Source organism: Camelus ferus, chromosome 8 (assembly GCF_009834535.1).
Source record: "Camelus ferus isolate YT-003-E chromosome 8, BCGSAC_Cfer_1.0, whole genome shotgun sequence".
NCBI classification, from domain to species: Eukaryota; Metazoa; Chordata; class Mammalia; order Artiodactyla; family Camelidae; genus Camelus; species Camelus ferus.
Window position 1 is genome coordinate 36,746,724 of NC_045703.1, and position 27,843 is coordinate 36,774,566.

General features: G+C 34.3%; 1 protein-coding gene across 6 annotated transcripts in view; it reads right to left on the reverse strand.

Annotated features, from left to right (window-relative positions):
* The window catches only part of CEP85L (centrosomal protein 85 like), a 217,633-nt gene that overhangs the window by 64,971 nt on the left and 124,819 nt on the right, over nt 1–27,843 (reverse strand). For all 6 annotated transcript variants that reach the window (XR_004321929.1, XR_004321928.1, XR_004321930.1 and 3 more), the window contains 2 exons: nt 21,154–21,275; nt 12,662–12,779 (listed from right to left, as the gene is read on the reverse strand). Coding sequence is in view for 2 of the 6 variants with exons in the window: in XM_032484777.1 (XP_032340668.1) it covers nt 12,662–12,779; nt 21,154–21,275 (240 nt within the window). In the remaining 4 variants the exon portion in view is untranslated. The remainder of the gene's footprint in view (nt 1–12,661; nt 12,780–21,153; nt 21,276–27,843) is intronic.

Here is a 27,843-nt window from a genome sequence, read left to right on the forward strand (position 1 = left end):
AATTATACCAATTCTCTATAGTCTCTTCCAGAACACAGAAGCAGAGGGAATACTTTCTAACTTATTTTATGAGGCCAGAATTATCCTAATTCCAAAACAAGACAAAGACATTACAAGAAAAGAAGACTCAGATGAATATCTCTCAGAAACACAGATTCTCAACAAAATATTAGCAAATTGAACCTAACAATGTATAAAAAGATTATTCACCATGACCAATTGGGATTTATCCCAGGGATACAGGCTGATTCAGCATTCAAAAAATCAATTAATGTAATCCATCATATCAACAGGCTAAAGAAGGAAAATCATATGATCCCATCAATAAACAGCTACAGAGTTAATGGTGAGAAACTCAAAAGCTTTCCTGCTAATATCAGGAAAAAGGCAAAGCTGTCCCTCCCACCACTACTTTTCCACACTGTACTGGAAGTCCTAAAGAATACAGTAAGAAAAGGGAATAAAACTTATGCAGATTGGGAGGGAAGAAATAAAACTGTTTTTGTTCATAGACAGTATGATCACCTATGCAGAAAATCCAAGAGAACTGGCCAAAAAAAAAAAACTCCTGAAACTAATAAGCAATTATAGAAAGGCTGCAAGATACAAGGTTAATATATGAAAATCAGGTGCTTTCCTATATACCAGCGATGAATAAGTGGAATTTGAAATTAAAAACACATTACCATTTACATTAGCACCCTCCAAAATGAAATAGTATAAATCTAACAAAATATGTACAAGATCTATACAAGGAATACTGTAAAACTCTGATCAAAGATATCAAAGAAGGGCCAAATAAATGAAGAGGTATTCCTTGTTCATGGATAGACTCAATATTGTCAAGGTGTCAAGTTCTTCCCAACTTGATTTATGGATTCAATGCAATCTCAATAGAAATACCAGCAAGTTATTTTGTGGATAGTGACAAACTGATTCTAAAGGTTATATGGAAAAACAAAAGCCCCAGAATGGCCAACACGATACTGAAGGAGAAGAACCAATCAAGATGGAGGACTGACACTACCTGACTTCAAGACTTACAGTAAAACTATAGTAATCAAGAGTGTGCAGTACTGGGGAAAGAATAGACAAACAGGTCAATGAAACCGAACAGAGAGCCCAGAAATAAATCCACACAAATACAGTCAATCTTTTGACAGAGGAAAGGCAATATAATGGAGCAAAAACTGTCCTTTCAACAAATGGTGCTGGAACAATTGGACATACATATGCCAAAAAAAAAAAAAATCTAGACACAGACCTCTTCACAAAACTCTTCACAAAAATTAACTCAAATACACCATAGACCTAAACATAAAATGCAAAACTATAAAACCTCTATAAGATAACATAGGAGACAACTCAGATGACCTTGGATATGGCAATGACTTTGTTTTTTGGAGATCACAGCACTTTTTATTTCTGTAATATGGACTGAGCAGTGACAAAAGCAAACTACATCTGGCATTTAGGGGCAAGGCATGCCAGTGAATTCTTCTGGACTTGGCAGTCAGGTGCAGTTGGATACAAATAGTGTAGCTTAATTAATAAAGCAGAAGTCCAAAGTAAATGCCAGTTCACTGGTCTGGTGTTCTCCTAGCCAGGCTGTAGGGCCCTAGGTTAGAGCATGAGGTATAGACCCTGGGAGGATAATCACCTTACTGGAAATAATTTCACTCTGCACAGTTTGAGAAGGAAGGGAGCCCTGAGGCCCTGGCAGGATGGAACTTGCCTGGAGCTAGTCTGCAGAGGGGCCAAAGGTGGCAATGACTTTTAGATCGCTACCAAGGAGCATGCTCCATGAAATAAACAACTGATAAGATAGACTTCATTAAAATTTTCTGCTGTGCAAAAGAAAGTATCAAGAGGATGAAAAGACAGTCCACACACTGGAAGAAAATATTTGCAGAAGACACAACTGATCAAGAACTTGTATCCAAAATACACAAAGAACTGTTAAAATTCAATAAGAAAACAAACATCACAATTTAAAGGGAGGAAAAGATCTGAACAAACACCTCAAAGAAAATATACAGATTGAAAATAAGCATATGAAAAGCTGTCCATCATATATCTTTAGGGAATTGCAAATTAAAACGACAATGAGCTACCACTATATACCTGTTAGGATGGCCAAAATATAAAGCACTGACAATATCAAATACTGGGGAGGATATGGAAGAATGGGAACTTTCATTCATTGCTAGTAGAAATGCAAAGTGATACAGCCACTGTGGAACACAGTCTGGTGGTTACTTAAAAACTAAACATATTCTCACCACATGATCCATATCATGTTCCTTGGTATTTACCCACAGGAAGTGAAAACTTACGCCTATACAAAAAACTGCAATGCACATTATTAGCAGCTTTATTCATAACTGTCCAAATCTGGAAACAACTAAAATTTCCTTAAGTAGGTGAATGGATAAACAAACTGTGCTACACCCAGACGATGGAATATTACACAATGCTAAAAAGAACTGAGCCATCAGTATGTGAAAAGACAGAGAGAATTTAAATGTATATTACCAAGTGAAAGAAGTCAATTGAAATGCTATACACTGTTTGATTCCAACTATATGACATTTTGGAAAAGATAAAACTAGAGACAGTAAAAAGATTAGTTGTTGCTAGGACAAGGGGAAAGGAAGGATGAACAGCTAGAGCACATAAGACTTTTAAGGTAGTGAAACTTCCATATGATACTACAATAGTAGATACATGTCATTATTATTACATTGGTCCAAGCTCATAAAATGTACAATACCAAGTGTGAACAACCTTAATGTAAACTATGGTCTTTAGGTGATAATGATGTGTCAGTACAGGTTCAACTGGAACAAATGTACCCTGTGATACAAGATGTCAATAGTAGAGGAGGTTGTGGGTGTGTGGGGACATAGGATGGGAACTCTCTGTACTTTCTGCTCAATTTTGCTGTGAACTAAAACTTCCTTAAAAGATTTATTAATTTCACAAAAAAAGCTTCTACAGGTGTTTTTACTCTAATTAAATACATGCATCACTGGAAAACCACTGGCAAATCATGCACTAAAAATAACAGGGCTTATGGAAAAGTAGTAGTAAGAATAATCTACTCAAAACCTATCCAACTTTAAACCAGATCATTAATGAAGACAGTAACTCAGGAGATAAGTTGAACATCCTGGGCAGGGAGCCACGGTTGATATACAAAAACCCATGCATACAAACAGTCAAAACACTGATGTCATTTTGATCAGAACAGGTCTGGTGGTGATAAGATGATGAAGGCAGAACTCCGCAACAGAGGGACTGCTATTCCGGTGGGCAGATAACAACATAATCTGCCGTGAATTGAAAACCATTAATGGAGGAAGTGCATCTCTCAAGGAAGTACAGGCACTCTTATAATTTCCTTTAAATAAAACCTGAAGAGAGTTCCGCTGTTAATGCAGTAGATGAGCCTAAGCCCTTTTTTTTAAAAACAGCCTGCCAAAAATTCTAATTTTACTCCCATTATTTTAACTCCACTTGCCTAGGGAACAAAACAAAAACACAGATGAACCAATGTGACCTGAAAACTATGCTGACATCATTCTCCTATTTATAATCTGTGTATGAGCAAATTTGCACTACAGAAATGTATTTTGCAGCAAGACAAGCTATAGTTCAACCTCTAGATGAAATTAAGCAGACAGAAAAGTCTGAAGCAAAAGAGCTTTAATTTCTACACTTAATGAATTATACTCATCTTTTATCTCCTTTCTCTGGAGAAGGCCTTTCTTCTCTTCCATTCTGTGACAGTACCCCACCCCACCTCCCAGGCTCCTTTATGAGTTGTGCGCTTCTACTGCCTTCCTGCTGTTCCTGTCTTGTCTTCTTCACTCCCTGCAATACTAGATCATGCCCAAGGCTGCCCAAGGCTTCAACAACTACCCAGGTATACTGATAATCCCTAAATCTCTCCCTCAGACCTATACTCAGGAATCGGGCTTCCTTCTTCATCTCAGTCCCAAATTTACAATATATAAGCTTAACTCACTATTTTTCTCCCCTAAATCTACTCCTGATGGAATAGTCTCTACCCTGGTCATTGATGATATAAACCAATCACTACAGCCCCATTTGAAATGAGGCAACCATCTCTCTCACGTCATTGTCACTAAATCTGGCCCATGCATGGTCACAGATGTTTAACAAGTACTCTTCTCATCCTGATCAACATTGTTTTAAAATTCAGGTGTTCATCTAACTGTTAGACTAATAAGGTAGCATCCTGAATGTTTCCCTGCCTCCAATACCATCTATCTTAAATCCAGTCTCTATTATGCCACTGGAATAACTTCTCAACTTGACCCTGCTTACCTCTTCAACCACATCTCTTACTACTACTCTTCTCTCATTTTATACTGTATCCTTACAGAATAATTTGCAGTTTTCTAAAAGCATTACCTCCCTTGCCTTTAGGCCTCTTTGCATGCAATTTACTATGCCTCAAATATTCTGCTACCTCCTTTACCTGTCTAAATTCTTTTAGTCCCTCAGGTTCTCAGATTAGATATTCCTGACTTGATCTCTGGAAGGCTGGTTTATATGTGCTTAGTATGGGTTCCCATAACACTTCATACATATCTGTTTTGAGCACCTCCAACATACTGCAATTGTCTGATATTTACCTGTGTTCCTCATTAAACTATACACTCTGAGGGAAAGACCAACTTCATTCACCTATTAGTAGAGCCTAAATGGCAACTTATCCATAGTAAATATGAATTTTGAAGAAATGGATAAATATGTTTTTGATATAGTCTCCTCTGTGAGCTTAAAGTTTCATGAAGATAGAAATTGTTCTTCACTTTTGTGGGCCCAGCATTTAACACATTAGATGTTTATATTCTGTTGAATGAGCTCATTTGCAAAGGTGGGACTCATTTATGAAATGCTCATTAGAACCAAAGGATGCATCAATATAGCTTACCAAGAAAAATTATTATTTGATTGGTCTTTCAAAAGAAGAGATATCTTTCAGTTTTTAACAAAAGAAAATGGGGTCCTTCACATTTGTTTTTTTTGTTTGTTTGTTTTTTTCCATGCAAGCCTATTAATCACAGATTGAAATTTTGGTATAAGGTATTATACATACAAATCATTCCTTGGTTCTACCAATTCTATTGCTGAAACAATCTATGAAGTTTGGATTTTAGGATAAAGACCCAGTTTCTCATTTTCCACCTGTGAAACTTAGCAATGTCCAGTTCTCAGGTCATTTTGACCATAAGGTTATTCCAAGTTTTTAATAGGCAAACAGAAGTTACTTCTCAAGAATACGTTTTTTCATCTATTTATTAATTCAAAAAGTTATTTTATTTCAAATATATACTTTAATTTAGAATACACAGAATATTAGAAATATAATTTCTTTTTAATGTACCAATGAATTAGGATGGACAATTATGGACCCCAAAAATGTGCATATACAAAATGATGTGCATAAAAAATAATGTTCATAAATCCAAGGAAAAAAATTCCTTTGCCGCTCTTCACAGAGATAGAACAAACAATTCTAAATTTGTGTGGAAACACAAAAGACCCTGGAAAGCAAAAGCAATAATGAGAAAAAAAGAAATAAACCATAGGTATCACAGTTCTAGATTCCAAACTATACTACAAAACCATAGTAATAAGAACAATTTGGTACTGGCACAAAAACAAACACATCAACCAATGGAACAGAACAGAGAACCCAGAATGAAATCCCAGCATACAAAGTCAATTAATATTCAACAAAGGAACCAAGAATACCCAATGGGAAAAGGAGAGTCTCCTTAACAAATGGTGCTGGGAAAACTGGAGAAATACATGCAGAACAATGAAATTGGATCCGTATCTCACATCACTCACACAAATTAACTCAATATGGCTCAAAGACTTAAACATAAGACCTGATACCATAAAACTCCTAGAAGAAAATACAGGGAAGAAGGTCATTGATACTGATCTTGGCAATAATTTTTTGGGGACATGACCCAAAAGGATGAACCACAAAAGCAAAAATCAACAAATGAGACTAATCAAACTCAAAAGCTTCTGTACAGCAACATAAACAATAATAATGAAAGGACAACCTACAGAATGGAAGAACATTTTTGCAAACCACATACTAGATAAGGGGCTAATATCTAAAATATATAAAGAATTCACTAAATTCAACACAAAACCCCAAACAATCTGATTAAAAAATAGGCAGAACAACTAAATAAATATTCTTCTAAAGAGGACGTCAAAATGGCCAACAGACACATGAAAAGACGCTCAACATCACTAATCATCAGGGAAATGCAAATCAAAACCAAAATGAGATCTCAACCTCACACCTATTAGAATGATATTATAAAGAACACAAGAGAAACACAGGTGCTGGTGAGGAAGTGGTGGAAAGGGAATGTTTATACATTGCTGGTGGGAATGTAAATTGGTGCAGCCGCTACGGAAAACGGTATGAAGGTTCCTTAAAACATTAAAAACAGATCTATCATACAATCCAGCAATTCTGTTTCTGAGTACATACCCAAAGGAAATGAAAACAGGGTTCAACAACATGTACTCTCATGTTTATCACAGCATTATTCACAACAGCCAAGATATGGAAACAACCCAAATGCCCATCAACAGATGAATGGGTAAAAGACTACATGATACACACAGTGGAATACAAGTACATACAATGGAGTATTATTCAGCTACGATAAAGGAGGCTATCTCCCATTTGAGTCAACGTGGATAGACTTTGAGCACATTATGCCAAGTGAGATAAGTCAGATAGAGAAGGCAAGTATTGTATGATATCACTTATACATGGAATCTAATAAAGTTAAACCTGTAAAAAAAACAGAGTATCTGGTTACCAGAGATTTGGCGGTGGGGGGGCGGTGTCTACAGGGAATAAGAATAATGGTGATTAACGGTACAAACTTTGAGGAGTAGTAAACATGCCATAAAAACCTAATGCACAGTATAACGAATACAGGCAATTATATTATAATTATGTAATGTGATAAATACTGCTACATCAGTAATCATATTACACATAGTACATAAAATGTATCAAAGTAACATGATGTGCCCAAGCTTATACCATTTTACACGTCAAATTTGTTCAATAAAAAATACATATTATTCATATGCCAAAAAATTCCTTCACTAAAAAATATTTTATTATCTTATTAGTTGTTTCTTCTAAACCCTTGCCATTTTATCCACTCTATATAGCTACCTACTGAAAAAAAGTTTACCTTGTATATTTATCATACTCATTCAGTACTTAGGGTTTTTTCTTGTATCCCCTTTTAATAATTGCATTTACCTTTTAATACGAATTTCTCAACAGTATTTTAATTCCCCCTCATAATTTAAAATTCTTCTGATATTTTTAGCAGCCCCATTTTCCATATCCTTCCAAATATTTCTGTCCTTGCAGACTGACTTGGAGAGCCCTCTACTGGCCTGACACTGTGTCAAAAAACATGTTCTTCAGCTTGCAGATACACATTAAGTTTTACATGCTTTCGGTAATATAATAATAATTGTATAATTCAAGTAAAACCTGTATTCAGAGAATAAAAATTTTACAAGGAGAAACTGCATAGTTTTATTAAAATACCATTATCAAAGCAAATTATACTACTTAATTAGTACAGAAATACCACTTTCAAATAACTGTAGAGCATTAATCTCAGTACCACAGAACTTTGCTATCATGTGATAGAAACTGTTGATGAAACCACATAACAACAAGGTATTTTGATATATTAGTAACAGAAGTATACACAAGCTGGAATCTCTATGTTAAATACCTCTGCCTCAAGTAAGTCTGATATTTATTTGGTCTTTAATATTCCCTGATTTTAATATAATGATGTCTTTGTTATAATTTAATATAAATTTAATATAAACAATGTTTTTAATAAAATAATGCCTTTAATATAACAATGCACTTAAAATGTTTTTTAAAATTCTAGGAATGAAGATATTAATGAAAATGATGAAATTTCCACAAATAGAGGTACATGTCTCCATAAAGTAATCTGGCAGTATTTTCTTTAGGAAATAAACAAGCCAATTATAAAATTTATATAGAAAAATATAAAAATAAGTTTTAAGGAAAACTCTCTTTTTTGTTATAAAACATCATAATGAACTACATCTCTTTGGTAAAAATAAACTTTATAAACATTTTAATAATCAGAGATTAGATACAAAAACTAAACATCAAGCTGTTTTTAATATGAGCAAAGACTGGCAACTGAGAAGTGGTTCACTTGATCGGGTCACCTACTGGCAGTTATAACTCAAACTCAGGGTAATTTTTATTTAAAGAAAATTCTTAGAAACAACAATAACTGGAGAAAATAATCCTTCCAGCCATACAAATTTTGTTATAAGGCCTCATAGACCCTATGTCTGAGTTCACATTAGGCTGTACTCTCAAAGACAAAACCAATCTCATTCACATTTCTATTCCTAGAGCCTAGACACTGCCTTACCTATAATGAATGCAAATAAATTTTAAAGGAATGGGTAAATGCGTTTACCTACATGGTGTCTCTATTTATAGTTTGAGATCCATGAAGGCAGGAACTATTCTTCAACTTTCGTGACCTCAGAATTCAGCACAGAGGATGTTTAATAATTGTTAAATGGGTTCATTTGTAAAATGGGTTTATTTATAAAATACTCAGAATTAGAGAGAGTTCATGGTAGAAAAAGATTAAGGAAAAATGATAGAATGATAAATAGAAAGAAAATATGACAAAGTTGGAAAATGTATTTGCAAATCAAATTACAGATAGAAAGTTAATTTCTTTTACATACAAAGGGTTCATAATAAGCAAAAAAAAAGCAATACCTAACAGAAAAAATTAGCAGAAAATATGAAAAGATAACTCACAGAAAGGGAAACATGAATGGGTCTTAAATATATAAAAAGAAGTTCAAAATTACTTTTAGGAGAAATGAATATTAAAACCATATGGAGGGGGGAAGGTATAGCTCAAGTGGTAGAGTGCATGCTTGGCATACAGGAGATCCTGGGTTCAATCCCCAGTGCCTCCACTGAAAAACCAAACAAATAAACCCAATTACCTCCTCCTGAAAAAAAAAAAAAAAAGGAGAAAACAAGAAAGATCTCAAATCAACAGCCTAACTTTACAACGTAAGAAACTAGAAAGAGAAGAACAAACTAAACCCAAAGCTATTAGAAGGAAGGAAATAATAAAAGATTAGAACAGAGATAAATGAAACAGAAAACAGAAAAACAACAGAGAAAATTAAGGAAACCAAAAGTTTGAAAAGAACAAAACTGACAAACCTTAGCTAGATGGACTAAGAACAAAAGACTCCAATTACTAAAATTAGAAGTTGAAATGGAGACAATAACTATTAATTCTACTGAGAAAAGAATTATAAGAAAGTAGTATGAACAATTAATTGTATGTCAACAAATTAGATAAACTATATGAAATGGATAAATTCCTAGAAACAAAACCTACCAACACTAAATCATGAAGAAACAGAAAATCTATAGACCTATAACTAGTAAGGAGATTGAAATAGCAATCAAAAATCTCCAAAGAAAAGCCCTACCCCTGGACCCGACGGCTTCACTGGTGAACTCTACCAAACATTTAAAGAACTACTATCTATCTTTCTCAAACTTTTCCAAAAACTGGAAGAGGAGGGGACACTTCTTAACTCATTCTGAGGCCAGCACTATTCTGATACCAAAGCCAGACACTATAAAAAAAACTACAGACCAGTATTCCTTTTGAGCACTAATGCAAAAATCTTCAACAATATATTAGCAAACTGAATTTAGCAGTATATTAAAAGGATTATACTCCATGACTAAGTGTGATTTATTCCTAGAATGCAAGAATGATTTAAAATACAAAAATTAATCAATGTAATACCCCACAAGAATAGAATGAAGGAAAAAAGACCCATCTCAATTGATGCCCAAAAAAGTGTACAATATTCAATACTCATTTACGATAAAAATACTCAAAAAGCTAAAAGCAGAAGGAAACTATTCAACATAATAAAAGCTATACAGAAAACACCCACAGCAAACATTATACTCAATGATGAAAGACTGAGAGCATTTCCTCTAAGATCAGGAAAAAGACAAGGATTCTTTTCAACAGAGCAATGAAAATTCTAGCCAGAAAAATTAGGGAAGAAAAAGAAATTAAAGGGATACAAGCTGAAAAGGAAGATGTAATATTATCACTGTTCACAGATAATGTAATCTTATATGTAGAAAACCCTAAAATTACACACACACACACACAAACCTGTTAGAGATAATAAATGGATTCAGCAAAAGTATAGAGATAATAAATGGATTCAGCAAAAGTATCAGAATACAAATTCAATATACAAAATTTAGTTGCATCTCTATACACTACTAATGAATGATCTGAAGAGGAAATTATGAAAATAATTCCATTTACAAATAGTATAAAAAAAGAATAAAATACTTAAGATGTAACTTAAAGTAACCAAAGAAGTTAGAAAAGAATCACACAATGAAACCTACAAAACATTGCTGAAAGAAACTAAGGATGACGTAAATAAATGGAAATATATCCCACATTCATGGACTGGAAAACTTAACATTGTTAAGGTATCAACACTACCCAAAGTGATCTACAGATTGAAATGCAACTCCTATCAAAATCCCAACTTTTTTTTGCATAAACAGAAAAATGCAATCTAAAATTCATATGTAATCTCAAGAGATTGCAAATACCAAAAAGAAAGACAGTGCTGGAGAATTCACACTTTATGATTTTAAAACTTACTATAAAGCTAAATAGTAATCAAGACAGTGCGGTACCTAGCATAAAGAGAGACATATATAGACCAGTGGAAATAGAGAGCCCAGAAATAAACCCTAACATATAGGTCAAATGAATTTTGACAAGGTACCAGGCCCATTCAATGGAAGAAAAGACAGTCTTTTCAACAAACGATGCTGGGAAAAGTGGACATCCACATGCAACAGAATGAAGTTGGACCCTTACCTAACACCATACACAAAAATTAACTCAAAATGGCTCTAATACCCAAATATAAGACCTAAAACTATAAAACTCTTAGAAGAAAACATGTAGCAAAAGCTTCATGACACTGGATTTGGCAATGATTTTTTGCACATGACATCAAAGACACAGGCAATAAAAGGAAAAGTAGACAAATTAAACTTCATGAAAATTTTAAAATCTTGTACATTAAAAGATGCTATCAACAGAGTAAACGACCTACAGAATGAAAAAAAATCAGAAATAATATATCCGACAAAGGATTAATACTGAGATATATAGAGAACTTCTAAAATTAATAAAGAAAAAACAAAGAGTCCAATTCAAAAATGGGCAAAGAACTTGAATAGACATTTCTCCAAAGAAGATATACAAAAAGCCAATAAGCACATGAAGATGCTCAACATCATGAATCATTAGGAAAACGCAAATCAAAACCACAATAAGATATCACATCCTATCCATTAGAATGGCTACTATCAAAAAAGAGGAAATAACAAGTATTAGTGACAATGTGGAGAAACTGGAACACCTGTACACTGTTGGTGGGAATGCAAAATGGTACCACCACTATGGTAAAACAACATGGTGGTTCCTCAAAAAATTAAAGAACAGAATTAGCATATGATCCAGCAATTCTACTTCTGAGTATATACTCAAAAGAATTGAAAGTAGGGTCTCAAAGAGGTATTTGTATACCCATGTTCAGATAAATAAATAATACTTTTAAAAAGTTCACAGCATTATTCACTATAGCTAAAATGTAAAAGCAACCCAAGTGTCCATTGAAAGGTGAGTGGAAAAGCAAAATATGGTACACATACAGTGCAATATTATTCAGCCTTTAAAAGGAAGGAAATTCAGACACATGCTACAATATGGATATTATGCTAAGCAAAATATGCCAATCACAAAGGACAAATATTGTATAGTTCCACTCAATATGAGATACCTGGAGTAATAAAAATTATGGAGACAGAAAGTAGAAATGGTAGTTGCCAGGGATCAGGGAGTGGAATGGGGAGTTTTTTTTTTTTTTTAAAGGTATAGAGTTTCACTTTTGAAAGATTATTTTGTAATAGTCCCAAACTAGAAACAACGCAACTTTCGACAAGTAGAGACAGGACTGTCTCCATAAAATGGGAAATCAAGCAGCTATAAAAGCAAAGGAAAGGGATGCTGTCTATGCAATGATATAGAAATAATCATAGTATTTTATATAACTTTATATAACATAAAGGAAAAAGCAAGGTGTCAAACACTGTACGTATTTTGATAATTTTAGCAAAGGTAGAGAATAAAATACATTTATATCTGTTGGTGATATACATCAACTCTGGAAGGCTACACTAGAAACTGACAACAGTAAGTACTTCCTGTTTGTGCGTGGGGAAGGGGTGTGAACTGGGCAGACGGAAAACAGCACTTGGACACCTTTGACTACACACATAAATATGAACCATGTAAATGGATTATTAATTCAAAAAAGTCCTAATCCCACAAGCTAAGTATATAATTATAAACATATATTTCACTAATAAAATAACAACTACAAAATCCTCTGATCTTACCTGCAAAGTAGCCCCATAAGAATCCTCACAATTTACATAATGTCCTAACATGGCATGTTGTGCTCGTAATTCATTATCCCTTATTCTTTCATGTAGGTGAGTAATTTGTTGCTTTTGCCTGCAAAACATTACATTGAGGTCACATTACAAAAAATATACTTTTCCAAGTGACAGTTAAAAGCAGAACTTTCAATATTCTAATTTGGCATAAGAGTTAAAAAAGCATTATCAGTCTTAAAATTTGTAATAGAGAATCTTTCAAAACCAAAGTACCGTAAGTGAAATACAGAAAAATGTTTATACTGTAGAGTACTTCTGACACTTTATAGGACATAAACTTTTGTAGAATACTCTTCTTAGATTCTAACAAAGTCCTGCTTTGCTTTCTTGTTACATAACATAATAAATGTTTCATTCTCAGTCTGGATTGCCTTTACCTTAATATCATTATTTCCATTTACCCAAATTCTGTTCAACAGTTAACAACAATTGAAGCTTTTGAGAATCTGAGAATCAGGGTGAAGTGTATTTTTATAAATATCATTGAGCCCAAATGCCATTCTATGCCTGCATCTTGTCTATAATATCCAGGTTGCATGGTGTACACGTAAATGTCACCAATGATAGAGAACTCACTTGGTGGCAGATTTGCATCTCTGGATACCTTTGGCATTCCATTTTAATGTAACCTCATGCTGGAACCAGACACATTGAAGTTCAAATATTTCCTTAGCAGCTCACTAGCTTACTTTAATCAGGTTATTTAATTTCTGTGAATATGTATTCTAATATATTTGAAAACCATTATGTGCCAGGCAACATGCTAAGAGCTTTATATGTATTATCACTAATCTTCAAAAATTTAATAACAGGTCTCATAATAAGGTTATGTGAGAGAGAGCGAGAGAGCACGCTTTTAAGGAATAATGATACATGTGAGTAAACAAATAGCTTGATGTTTTCTAAAATACTCACAAAATAGCTTTTGGAGCAAGTTCAGACTGTATCAAACAACTTATTTTACTCAGAGATCTTTTTATTTGTTTTTTGGATATGCTATTGAGAAAACTAACATAGAAAACATCAAATAGGAAGTAGGTAAGTTAGGAGAGATCAGTCACAAGTATTTTTCAAATAATGTAAAGTTTTACAAAGGAAACTAAATTTCCTCTTCCAGCCAAGATGGAGTAAAAGGAACCAGGTTTGCCCTTCTGCCTGACACAATTACAAAATAGAACAAAGCACAGGTACTCTCAAGACACTGGACAAAAGGCAGTGAGTAACTGACTTCTGGGAGGTGATCAGCAAATTACATGAGTCCTAAGATTGCCAGAGATTACTGCTTTAAGCCTCTGAACAGGGAAAATGATCTGAGTTGAAAAGACAAAACTTGGAATCTGGAGAAACCAAGGCAGCTAGAGTTCACAGTGTAGTCATCCTTGAGTACTCAGTTGAGTAGTAATTAATGAATGCATGAGGAAACCACTGTGTGTGTAGGGGGGTTGTAGGGTTGGGGTATGGGAAATCTATCAGCTAAAAAGATTAGAAGGAATGGTGCCTGAGGCTCTTATAGGGCCTGGAATTGTATGTACCTGCTCCCAAATGCCAGAGTGGAAAACTTCATAATTTATAGGGTATCTGTCAGCAGCAATTTTCAACTGAGGGCAACTCTGGTCCCAGAAAAAAAGCTCAGAAATACAAAAATATATAACATCCAAAACAATTTAAAATCCATATTGCCTGGCATCTGATCCAAAATTATCAGGCATGCAAAGAAGTAGGAAAAACCAATCAACTGAAAGTTAGCTAGAACTGAGACATGATAGAATTAATAGAGAAGCACTAAATCAATTATTATAAATGTTTTCATGTGTTCAAGAAACTAGAAGGAAGACAGAATTTGTTAAGTAGAGACACAGAAGACACAAATATTATCCTGCATGGGATTAGGGCAGATTAGAATTTGCAGAAGAAAAGATTAGTGAATTTGAAGACATATCAATATGAAAAAAAATAACTGCCACTCTGATGTTCTATATCAATCAAAATTATCTTTCAAAAACAGAGGTGATATTTACAATAGACAAGAGGTAGAAACAATCTAAACGCCCACTGATGGATGAACAAAGAGAGAAAATGTTATACACATAAAATGGACTATTATTCAGTCTTAAAATGGAAGAAAATCCTGTCATATGTTACAACACGGGCGAACTTGAGGATAATACACTAGGTGAAATAAGCCAGTCTCAAAAGGACAAACACTGCTTGATTCCACTTATAGGAGGTATTAATGGAGTTCACAGGACATGCTAAACCAAAATATGGCATCTTGGCATATTGAATATTTTAAGCTGAAGGAGTTAGAGAAAACAGCAAAAACAGGTCACTCTGATCTCCTCTCCGCATTGCTCTTCTTCACTGAAACGGGTCATAAAATCCTCATGCAGGAGATGCTCTTCCTACACCCCCAGGAAAGGAGCATCCTTATCTCCAAAGACAAAGGGATACCAAGAAGAATCCTAACCAACAAACCTTGCTAAATTTTCCCCAGTTTACTAGAATTACCTCATACTCCTTACTCTCTATTTCTCCATGACTGTCCATTCTTTATCAAACCTAGCATAAAATACTCAAGTCTGTCACTTCGAGTTTTCATTTCCTTACAAAGGCTCCCTGGTCACGTAAAACTTGTTTTAAATAAATTTGTATGTTTTTCTCCTGTTAATCTGTCAGTTTAATTTCTAGATATAGTCAGGGACCCTAAAGGATGGGAGAAAACTTTTTCCTCCCTTACAGTATCCAAATTGGTCAAGCTTATAGAAGCAAAAAGTAGAATGGAGTGAGGGGCAAATGGGGAGCTGTTGTTTAGTGGGTATAGAGTTTCAGTTACGAAAAATAGACAGTTTGATCTACTGTGAAAAAAAAGTGCAAATAGTTAACAATACTGTACTGTACCCTTAAAGATTTATAAAGAGGGTAGATTTCATGTTGTGTGATCTTTTTCTACCACAAATTGAAAAAGAAAAAAAAAAAAAAAAGGTAAAAGCTGGAGCTGCTTCTAGGTACCCCACCAAGTCCCAGACATTCCTTCTGCCTGGGAACTGACTGAGAAAGATAGCAGGGTCCTGACCAGCATGGGGACGGTCAGTGAGGTATAACAAGAAAGGCATCAGATAGAACACTTCAAAACATGGCCTTTGAAAGTCAGAAAACAGGTTTAAAAGATGTTAACTAAAAACTGAGAAATCAAGGAGCTGCTACAACAACTATGTTATCAAGCTAGCTAGAAATGTAGTGATCCTGTACCTGACCCAGGGAAATAGTAAGAATATGTACAATTCACTCTCTACTTGTGAAAATACAAAAAAAGAAAAAATGTGTATCTGTTATTTTCTGCCTTTTCTAATTAAATTTGGTCTCTGAAAATACTTTCCCTTGAGAGTTTTGAAATCATCAATGACTTTTAAAACCATTATGGGTATTACCACCAAATAAGTTATGCTCAATAGCCATCTTGAATAATTATCAGAGATGGTTATCAAAGAGACATCCTTCATGCATTACCAGAGAGAGAAGGAGGGAGAGGGAGAGAGAGACTGAAAGAAAAGAACAGGTGACCAAAGGTGTAGGGTGGAAAGAGGAAGACCAGTGAAATTCTATTTTAATTTTCCATACATTGTCTTTTCCCCAAACTGTTCCCCCAAAAAAGGCACATAAAGGAAAAATGTATAACCATGTCAAAACCTACCCCCTATTTCCTTAGCTTACATTTTCAAACTACCTCTAGTACTAAAAATAAGAGCTAAAACATAGTTTTGAAGAATTTGTTTCCTTACCTTTACCCTCAACTGGATTTCATAAATTTGGGCAAATACAAAATATGGCCCCAGGCTTTAGTTTTGAAATGTACTTCTAAAGATATTTTCTTAGCATTTTTCAGTTTGGTGGAAAGGATTATGTTAATTTTTCTTGAACTAGCAGAATTTCCTATTTCTCCACAGGTGGGCCTGCCAAACAAAACCAAGTATATAGCTTGAAAATACTCTCAAAGTGTATTAAAAGGATGCTTCTGCATTTATAGGCAGACCTTAGAGACATGGCAGGTTTGGTTCCAGATTACTGCAATAAAGTGAATATAGCAATAAAGCCAGTCACACACATTTTTTTGGGTTCCCAGAGCATATAAAAGTTATATTTACATTATACTGTAGTCTATCAAGTGTATAAAAGCATATGTCTAAAAAACACTGTACATACCTTAATTTAAAAATGCTTTATTACTAAAAAATGCTATCATTTGAGCCTTCTGCAATGTATGTTTTTCATTTAATTATATGTGGAAGTAAACTCACAGTATAATTTTGCTAGGTAAATTTTTTAAATCAGTGGTAAATTCTTTGGTATAGCATTTTACAAAAATGGAATTCATATTAAATGTCTTTCTAATTCATCTCCTTTGTAAGCTAGGACTTATGATGAGATTTCTTAAAGCAAGGCCTATGCGTACATCTCATGGTTATTCAAAGTTATTAAAATTCCAGCCTCACAGATATGATAAATTAACATATGAGATTTCACTCATGGCAACTGGTAGTGCATCTTTTACTTCAAGGTGGACCCCATAATGCAAGAGTTATGTTTATTTTCCATCACAAGGTCAAAGTAAGATTTAATTATTTTTATCAGCTTATCTGCATATTTAAATACAGTTTTTATAGTGCAATTCTATCGAAGTTATTTTGGTTTGTTTATATCCAGGTATACAATATTATAAACAAATTTCTATGTCTATTTTGTTTTAAGACCAGCTGTGGTCCTGTATGAAATTCAATTCTGACAGTAAACACCTCAAGTTAGCATCAGACGCCACAGCTTTAACACATTGGTGCCCAACAAGAAAGCCTCACTTCAGATGGCAGACAAAGTGGGATCTCCAGGACACCCACACTTCAAACCAACTGGCACAAATCTGGGGAGTTCACAAAGTTTTAGTTATAGAATTTCATTGTGTGGGCAAAATTGGTTAAATTATTGGCCACTTGGTTGAACTCAATCTCCAGCCTCCTCCTTCCCCTGGAGATTGGACTGGCTCTGGTCAAAGGGTTGCTCTCTCTGGTGAATAGCCCCCACCCTGAAGCAGCCAGGAATCTAGGGCCCAAGAATCACCTCATCAGCGTCAAGGCAGGTGTGTTCCAGGGGCTCATGAATAAAAGACTTTCCAAAGATTTAGAGTCTCTTTCCCAAGAGCAAAGAACAATGTCTAATCAGATTCTTTACTACTGAACAAAATCTTAAGAAGATTTGTAGGTACTACATTGCAAATTGCAAGTAATGACAAGACGAGACTTCTCTATACTGCCATATCATTTACTAACAGCACTAACTCAGCTGTCACCCCAGAAGGTACAGGGCTTCCTTTCTGGATCAGGCTCAAGTGCACCGACTTACTGCTGTATCTTATCTGTTCAGTTCAGTGGCAACAGCTATGCAGTTTCAAAGTGCAAACCATTATAAGAACTACTAATGTCAGCAACAGCACAGGTTAACCAACAACCTTAACCTCTTCTTCATTAAAATGAGGCTATTTCCTCTGAATGAATATTTGGTGAGTACCTGTTATGAGTAATGAAATGTACTTAAAGCAGTCTCCTCTGTGAAAGAGCTCAGAGGCTACTGAGGAAAGACAAGAACGTAAATGTAACTATTATATATATAAAACATGTATATGTGGCTACAATCTGCTGGGGGCCACTATGCATCAGACAGTTTTAGGGCTTTTTACATATGTTTATTCATTTAATCTTCATGCTACACAACTAGGTGGGAGAGGGGAATTGCCTAGAACAGTGATCTTCAAAAAAACCCTCTTTTTTGTTTAAGTGGTAAAACTCCTATACCCAGGCAGATGAGTAGATCAATAAGCAAAAGGTCAAGTACCCGATTCAGAATCACCTAAATGGTTAGTAGCAAATATAAAGAATTAGAAACCAGGTTTCCTCCACTTTTTTCTGAGTTGTTTTTGAAATTAACCTATATGCTATTTCTCATGAGTGAGACACGTTTAGGAACAGTTTCTGTAACAGTTATTTTTCCTTAACATTTGTTCTGCTTTGACCTAATTATCCAAAATCTACAAAAGCTATATGCATCATGTAAAAAAACAAAAACAAAAAAACCCTCACATTCTTCATGCAATTGTGAATAAGTTGGTATTTTCAAAAATAATATCCAGCATACAATTTTTAATTAAATGACTTAAAAGGTATCATCAGGCACACAATATTCCAAAGTAAAACAGTTCAGAATCTATACTCTTATCCAGGAAGACACTAAATTCTGTCAATTCTATCTCTGATATAGCCTCTACATGTGCTATCACCATTTGAAAGGCCATTAGTCTAATCTGGTTCCCAGAAAAAAGATATGCTATGTATTTTGTTCTAATTTTTAGTAATATATGTGTGTTACAAAGATTTTTGCACATGAACATTCTCACTTTTAAATTCTGGTTATGCTACTTTAGAAACAGGAGTTGCTACTTTTTCTTCCTCTGTTTTACACAATATCAAATGCATTAATCATAAAAAATTTTATAATAAACTTGTAAAAATCAAAGATTCAAGACAGTAAGTGTGGTAGATTGTTTACAAAAACTTCCACAATTATTCCCTTCCATGTACTATTTATACTCCTTTACAATGTGATTTTGCTATTCCTACTGTTCAGAGGTGAAGTCTACTGGCCTTGTGACTAGTAAGTACATGGTGGAAGTGGTTTTGTGCCAGTGCTGAGTCGAAGCTCCAAGAGAATGTGTATGCTTCATTTTCTCTCTGAGCTCGACCCGCCACCATATGAACAGACCCTGGCTAGCATATGGGAGGATGGCAGACCATATGGAGCATATAAGCCATCCAGCTGAGGCTAGCCTAGGTCAGCCAACTCCCTACCTGATAGCAATGCAGCTACCACATAACCATAAATGAGACTAGATGAAGAATTGAACCACTGAGCAACTTGAATGATTTCGGATTATTTTCTTAGTATCCTTCTACAATACACAAAATTGACAAATACATATAATAGATTATGTCAATAATTACCTACATTTCTTACTACCATAGACTGAATGTGTCTCCTGCCCAATTCATACAGTCATACATTAAATCCAAATGCCTAATGTGTGGTATAAGGAGGGGGGCACCTTTGGGAGGTGAGGGTAGAGTCCTCATGAATGTGATTAGTACCATTACAGAAGAGGCTCCAGAGAGGCCCTTTGCCCCTCTCCCTATATGAGGTTACTACAAGATGGACATCTACTAATCAGGAAGATGGCTCTCACCAGATAGTGAATCTGCTAGCACCCTGATCTTAGACTTCTCAGACTCCAGAAGTGGGAGAAATAGGTCTATCATTATTAATATATATAATCTACTTGTTTAAGAAATATCTAATATTTTAAAATAGCTTTTTCATAAAATCAGTTAAAACTATCTTCTACAATCTTTATCAAGCATGGAAGTATCAAGCACTAAGCACATGTACTGCATGTCAGGTTCTGTTCAAGATGTTGAGAACATAGTGGGGAATGAGGAAGCCCAGATGTTTATGCTCTAGTTTATATTCTAGCAGATCTTGCTTAATACTGGTAAGTTTCTAAGCAAAATCTTTTGAAATTTCAATTATTACATATATTTAAAGGCTTAAATTAGGATTTAATTTTAAGACTAAAATATCTACTACTCTATCCCATATAAGCAGATGAAAAAAAGCAGTAACTAGCACTGATTAAGGAAAAATGCCTCCTCAAACTATTTCCCAATTACCATGATACACAACATGTTTACTTATCCCCAAAGTATACATAAATAATGTAGAACCAACATACATCATAACTAATATAATTGAGTAATATTAAGGTTTACTACTCAGAATAATCAGGAGACAATTAAGTTTAAAAGAATTTTTTTTCAGAACTCTGGTATTCAAATAGGCAAAAATATTTGCAATGTCCTCCAAAATTTCCAAAATTCTTATCTGTAAGTTATTTAATTTTAAACATTTGTGATTTTCATTGTTTCTATGCTTCCAGATCTAACATATACTAGTTAAAGAAAAGTAATACTTAAAGTAGCTTTCCAGTTTGATAGTTCCCAAGTGTAAAATACACACTTTGACAGTTCATCAGCATTACAGCTAACTTGCTACATTACATGTACAAAGAAAATGGAAAGGAGTTTCCAAATGATGAGTTACTCCAATGTAAATGGGAGGATGGTAGAAAACAGACAGATAGACCAACCAATTGACCCTCAGTTCTGACAGTGGTTCTTAAAGGGACTGGGACTGGGGGTGAACAGATCTGAGACATCAACGTATTTGTAAGGTTCTATTTCTTAAACTCTAAGTACTGGGAACAAAGGTATTTGTTTTATTAATCTACATTTCTGCATACCTGAAGTATTTAGTAATTAAAAAAAAATAAGACTCACCGATCAATTACAAGTTCTTTCTGCCTCAGTAGTCCTTCTTTTATTTTCAGCACTGATTCCCACTTACTGAAATCCTGATAGCCAGAAGGTGAATAACTTTGACGAGATGATCCAGTTAAAACCTGCACAAACATGTTTACACTATTAGCATCCTAGAAGTGGCTAAAGAGAGTATTTATATATCATCTAGTACTTTCCCAATGATTTTCATTAAAAAAATAGAGAATTCTCCATTTGACTTTTTTAAAAAAGACCTTCTGAAATCACACCTGTAAATACAACATAACTTGAAGAATTTCAAGGAAGTTCCATCAAAGTAAATGTATGAATCTAATGTAGAATTGGTGACAACAGAACATATTATAATACTGTATATAAGATCTTGTTCTCATCTTGTGGATGCTTTCTGGAAATAGATTAATTATTGCCTAAAGAAGGAGTATAATAAAAGAATGTATCATGGCTAGACTGTACAAACATTACCAGAAGAGTTTCCACAAGGGAATAAAAACAGTATCTGTAGCATTCAGACTCCAAATTGTCATTCATCACATCATCATTTAATTACATTAAAATTTCAAAAGCTAAAATATTTTCACAAAGTAGTAAATATACCCATAGGAAATGACTATTAAGCAGATCATCTAGATGATTACTGGTCTTCAGTCTATATTATACCATTTAGAAAAAAAAATGTTTAAAATTTAAGAAAAATTTCAGATATTTAAAACAAAAGAACAACAAAACCAATATAATATAGCAGATACCCTCAAATTTCTATCATTGAAACAAAAACAAAAATTCAATATTGGTGGTATGGGTTGAACTACGTCCCCTCAAAAAGATGCTGAAGTCCTAACCCCCAATACCTAAGAATATAACCTCATTTGGAAATAGGGTCTTTGCAGATATAGTTAAGATGAAGTCATTAGATGAGCCCTAATCCAACATGACTGGAATCCAATGTAAAAGGGTAAGTGTGAACACGGACATGCACAGAGGGAAGACTATGCAAAGGGATACACAGAGAACACTATGTGAAGATGAAAACAGAGAGTGGAGTAATGCATCTACAAGACTGTGAGAAAACCACTAGAAATTCAGTCTGGAACAGGTTTTTCTTCACAGCCCTCAGAAGGAACTAACCCTGCTGACACCCCTGATTCTGGACTTCTAACCTCCAGAACTGTGAGACAATAAGTTTTTGTTAAGCTACCCCATTTGTGTCCTTTGTTATGGCAGCTCTAGGAAACTAACACAACTGGTAGGTCAAATAGGAACATAAATTCCTTGGCAAGTATGAAACTATGTAAACACCATAAAGCAACTTTTGGAGAGCTGAAATGTGCAGCAATATTTTCATCCTTCATTTTTCACAGATGCTACTGACAAGTCCTACCTCTGAATAAACCACTAACTGGGTGACATCAACTAGTCCTAGATTAACCCTTTAAATTAAGATGATTGTCAAGTAATACTAGGACAGGATGTTTCAGGCAACAGAAAGATGGCACAAGATGAACAGACTAAGAAGGGTAGAAATTAGGTGATAATAGGGTATATAACTTTGTCAGATGAGCAGATATTTCCAGGGTGACACACAGGGTTATAGGGACAGGTTAGTCAGAGATCTTGTCTCCGAATTTCATTCTTTCCCTTGCCTAATATACAATCCAGGCCAATACTGAGCCATTACACACCAGTACAGATATATTAGTTGTTGCGATACTGAAGTACCTTCACTGTGCTTGATAACTAGCTATTGCCCCAAACCCTTGAATGTCCTATCCACTACCCAGACGACCCCTCAGAAATCTCCATCACTCAACAAATAAAGAGTTCCTTTCTGGCATAAAAAGGGGCCTTCAGGACACTACTTATGGCATTCTTCTTGACTGGCTGGTTTTTGCACTAGTCAACTCCTCAAATTCTCCCATCTCAACACTACCTACCAGCTTATATTCAGTTGGCAGAGTTAGGATTCAAACACAGGCAGCCCAAGCACAGTGTCACACTGTGTTCACTATGACCTGACTGACTAAGAAGGTATTCCAAACTTCCTATCATTACAAGGGTTGGAAAAAATGTTTGAAAGTAACTTCTCTTAGAAACTAAGAAAAGATTCAGCACTATTAACAATACTGTTGACATTTAGAGAAAGTCTCTGCTTATGTTATTCTATGTTACTTACTGACTTCAATTTAATAGGTAAGTCATTTCATGAAATTTATTTTGTCAAACTGTAGCTCAAACAGGAATTCACTAAAACTGGTAAAAACTAAGCAAGACATAAGATCATATCAATAATTCCAAAACTCAACATAAGAGTTGGAAATCATAATGATATGGTGAACCATTTTTGCTATAATTTAGAATAATTCATTTTTTGAACACTAAAAGTGGATATACATTTTATTTATACACTGAGTTACATATTAATATCCTGATAACAAGTTTACATATATTTCATATATTGGCTTTTGTATATTATTATCATGCCTAACAAAAGAACTTCCAAGGTAGCTTGAGGATCTATGGCCTACTCTTTCAAAAATCTCACAAAGGATCCTCCGTTGCTGATTACCACAAATCAGGAATGACGTGTATTTAAGCTATGCTTTCCTTTATGTATCTTGTACCTATTTCAGTAAGAGAAGTGTTGAGGCAATCAATAGATGATGATCTCAAGAAGACAATGACTGATCTCTATTCTTCCATAAGTCATCTGCTAAAATTTTTCCCATGGCTGACAACTTCCTAAGGAAAAGCCTTTTCTTGTTTTATAAAACTTTTGGCATCAAGAAAGAGAAGGAATAAACAGAAGGAATAAGTGGAATTAAAAAAGCAAATGACAATACTACTTGGTTTATAGCGCTTGAACCACTGACAGGACGGACTGCTGAAGTACCTGCCAGATATGTCTATGAACATACGTAAAACAAAATACGAGAATTTATTCTTCTCATTGTAGCTCCCTTGGTCTAAACCTTTTAGAAAATAAAAATTGAGTTATAAAACTGAGCAAACAGGAATAAAGAAAAGGAAGCCTTTCTCTGTAAAAAAAGAATTACCAAATCAGCAGCATGGTAGTCTTCCTACTAAACTTCAACCCTGATTCTTAAAGGTAATTTAAAAAGGAGACTGAATCCTGACACACAAACGCTGCAGGGAGAGTTACACGTTAATTTAAAAACCTGTTTACATCTGCCTATCACTGAAGATGACAATTACAGAGACATGTTAACTTTTAAGGCCATAATGAGGCCATAGTGTTTGCTATAGTAAATGAAGTTATAGAACACAATGTGAGTTACCTAGCAAGATTTCTTTCTAAATTATATTATGAAATCTCAAATAGCAAGGCAGCCACTGTATCTTTGTGATTTTGCATACTACATAAACAATGCTATACTACTAAAGATATATAGAAAAGAAACAATTGATGAAATTTTATTTTTATTATAATTTATAGCAAACTGAAAGTCTGCACTCTTTGACCAACATCTCCTCATGTCCCTATCACCTAACCTCTTGTAACCACCATTTATTTTCTGCCATTAACTGATAAATGGATAAACAAACTGTGCTACATCCATAAAATGAAATACTACTCAGCAATAAAAACAATTGATAGATACAAAAATATGGATAAATCTCAAAAGCATTACTCTAAGTAAAAGAAGTCATACTCAAAAGGTTTCATACTGTCTGATTTTGTTTTATATATGACATCTATAAAGAGTAAAATTATAGACAAGAATCAGATCAGTGGTTGTCAGGACTGAGATAGGGGACTGATGACAAAAGATGAAAAGGTAACTTTCTGGAGTGATAGAAATGGTATACAATGACCGCTGTGGCATACATGTCTATATTCATTTTTCAAAATTCAAACTACATTTTTAAAGGTTGCATTTCACTGTATGTAAGTTATACCTCAATTTCCTTGATTATTAAAAAAGAGATGTTTTGTTTGTGAATAGTATCTCAATAAAATTAATTTTTATAAAAGTAACTGTAGGTTAATATTTACATATATCCTATTCAATAACATTAGAAGCAAAAAGAACTCATAATAAGTTTCAAACAACTCAAATGTGTATCAACAGAGGAATAGATAATTGTGGCATATGTATACAAGAGAATGGTACATAGAAATAAAATAGAAGTATTATTATACTCAACAATATGGATGAAATTCAGAGACATTATATTAAGCAAAAGAAGCCAGACACAAAACCACACAAACTCCATGATGATAAAAGTCAGAACAGTGGAAATGGGAAGAGTATGGGGTACTGCTATATAGACAGAAAAGAGGCACACGTTAAATTTCCTGGCTATTGGAAACGTTTTATATCTTGACCTAAGTGGTGGTTATAAGGATGTGCACATTATTAAATAGAACGAAGCTATCATTACGCTTAAGACTAATATAAGGGAGCGGGGGTGGGAAGGGACAGACTAGGATTTCAAAATGTAGAACAGATAAACAAGATTACACTGTATAGCACAGGGAAATATATAAGATCTTGTGGTAGCTCACAGCGAAAAAAAATGTGACAATGAATAAATGTATGTTCATGTATAACTGAAAAATTGTGCTCTACACTAGAATTTGACACAATATTGTCAAATGACTATAACTGAATAAAAAAATGTTAAAAAGAAAAGACTAATATAATTATGCACTTGACTGTATATAAGCTAGACCTCAGCGAAAACAGAATATATACTAACCACAGGGCTTAGACTGTTTTTGTCTCTACCTTAAAGTAGGACTAAGGGAAATGATGGCCCTGCCTGCTGGGGGAGAATATGTAAGTACTCAAAGATGCACCGTAGATGATATAATCCACTATCTTGGCTATAATTTCATATCTATTCACCACTATGGTGCTATCCTACATCAGCCAATAATCAAAAGATAAAAGAGCAGATGAAGTAAATACCATATACCATGAGTGCAAGAACAGAGTTGATAATGAAGGGTTGCAAAATAAAACACCCCAAAATATGATTGTAGGATTTCAGGACATGCCACCATAAATAGATTAATATTAATTATTTTAAGCTGTAGGCACTTGAAAAAAAGCAAATGCAGGGAGAGGCTTCCTCTGAACTCCACTCTCTGCCTAGAGATCCTCCCAAAGGAACTCAGTTGTCATAAATCCCCTTCCCGAGTTTCATCAACCAGAGAGGATTGACTCATCACAGATATGAGGCTAGAAGCAGACAAGCTTTCTCACAGATTATCATCTCTCCCATCTATTCTTCTAAGGCCCATTCATCTCTCCTAAAAATCATCTATTCCCCCCTGAGAGGCCTACATTCTCCCTCTGCTTTTGCTGAATTGAGTGGTATTTAATCCTGAATTCTAAAGCTACCTCTCTGAGTTCTTCATTTTTCCCTGGGTATCTTCCATGTGTATACAAGGTACACACGTTAACAAACTTGTTTGCTTTTTTCTTGTATCTTTTATTACAGGGATCTCAGCTAAGAACTAACAATGATAGAGGGAAAATAGTTTTTCCTCCCCTATAATAACCTACAAGGTTCTTAAGAGTTGTCAATACTTAACAACAAGGAAGCTTTCTATTAAGACAGAGGATAATCCTGCTTCCGAATATGAAAAAGAGTAAAGTATTTCATATTCAAATAACCTGTTGCCTATAGCCCATCAGTGACACATTTTTATCCCAAACAGAAAACAATTAAGAATTTCTATTCAATAAAATTGCAACTGGTCACAAGAAGAACACCATTTTGTAGCAGTTATATATTGCTAGTAAAATACACTTGACTACACTCCAGAAAACATGGGTACTGTTTTGATACAGGATAAGTAAGACTGAAGAGATATTTTAATACCTCTAGAAAAAAATATCAAAATTCACATATCAATAAAATAAAAAATTACTGTTGTTATGTTACAGAATTTCAAGTCATCATTCATGTTTCTACTTGACTGTAGCTAATATAAGTAATCAAGTAGAACATAATTTAAACTTGTGAATATATAATTTATATTTATAGCTTGTGAATAATAATAAAACTTTAACTAGACATGAATATGAAATCCAAAAAAATTATAAAGGCACATAAGTGTGTGAGCAAACCTGAAGTATGGAACAGAAAGGATTCCATCAAAGTAACAAACACTTCAAAATCTGTGCAGTGAAACGACACCTTTTCAAGTAAACATTTTTCATACATATTTGGTAGTTACCAAACTCAGGGAGGGAATTCCTTATTTAGATGTTTTATCTAAAAATGTGTAAGATACATTGTTGCAATGTGGTTTAGAGGAAGAAATAGTAGACTAGTCAAAGAATCCCAACTCTTCTGCATCTAGATCCCTACCATCCAGATATATAACACATATATAGGCATCTTTTATTGTAAACAGCAAATTCCACTCTCATAACTGAATACAGATAACAAATATATCTATTTAGATGGAGGCCCAGATGTTATGAAAAGTTGCCAAAATGTCACTTAATGGTCAAACATGCTTCTAAAATAGGCTTACTATTTGCATCTGAAAATAGCTCCAAATTCTTTGGCCTCAGCCTGAACAAATACTGTTAAATTTAGATAATCTAGTGCTACCACACTCAACTGGAATACAACCTCTGCAGTTCTTCAAGTTTGTTATCTCTCTTTCATTTGCCTTTGTTCCTTAGCTCA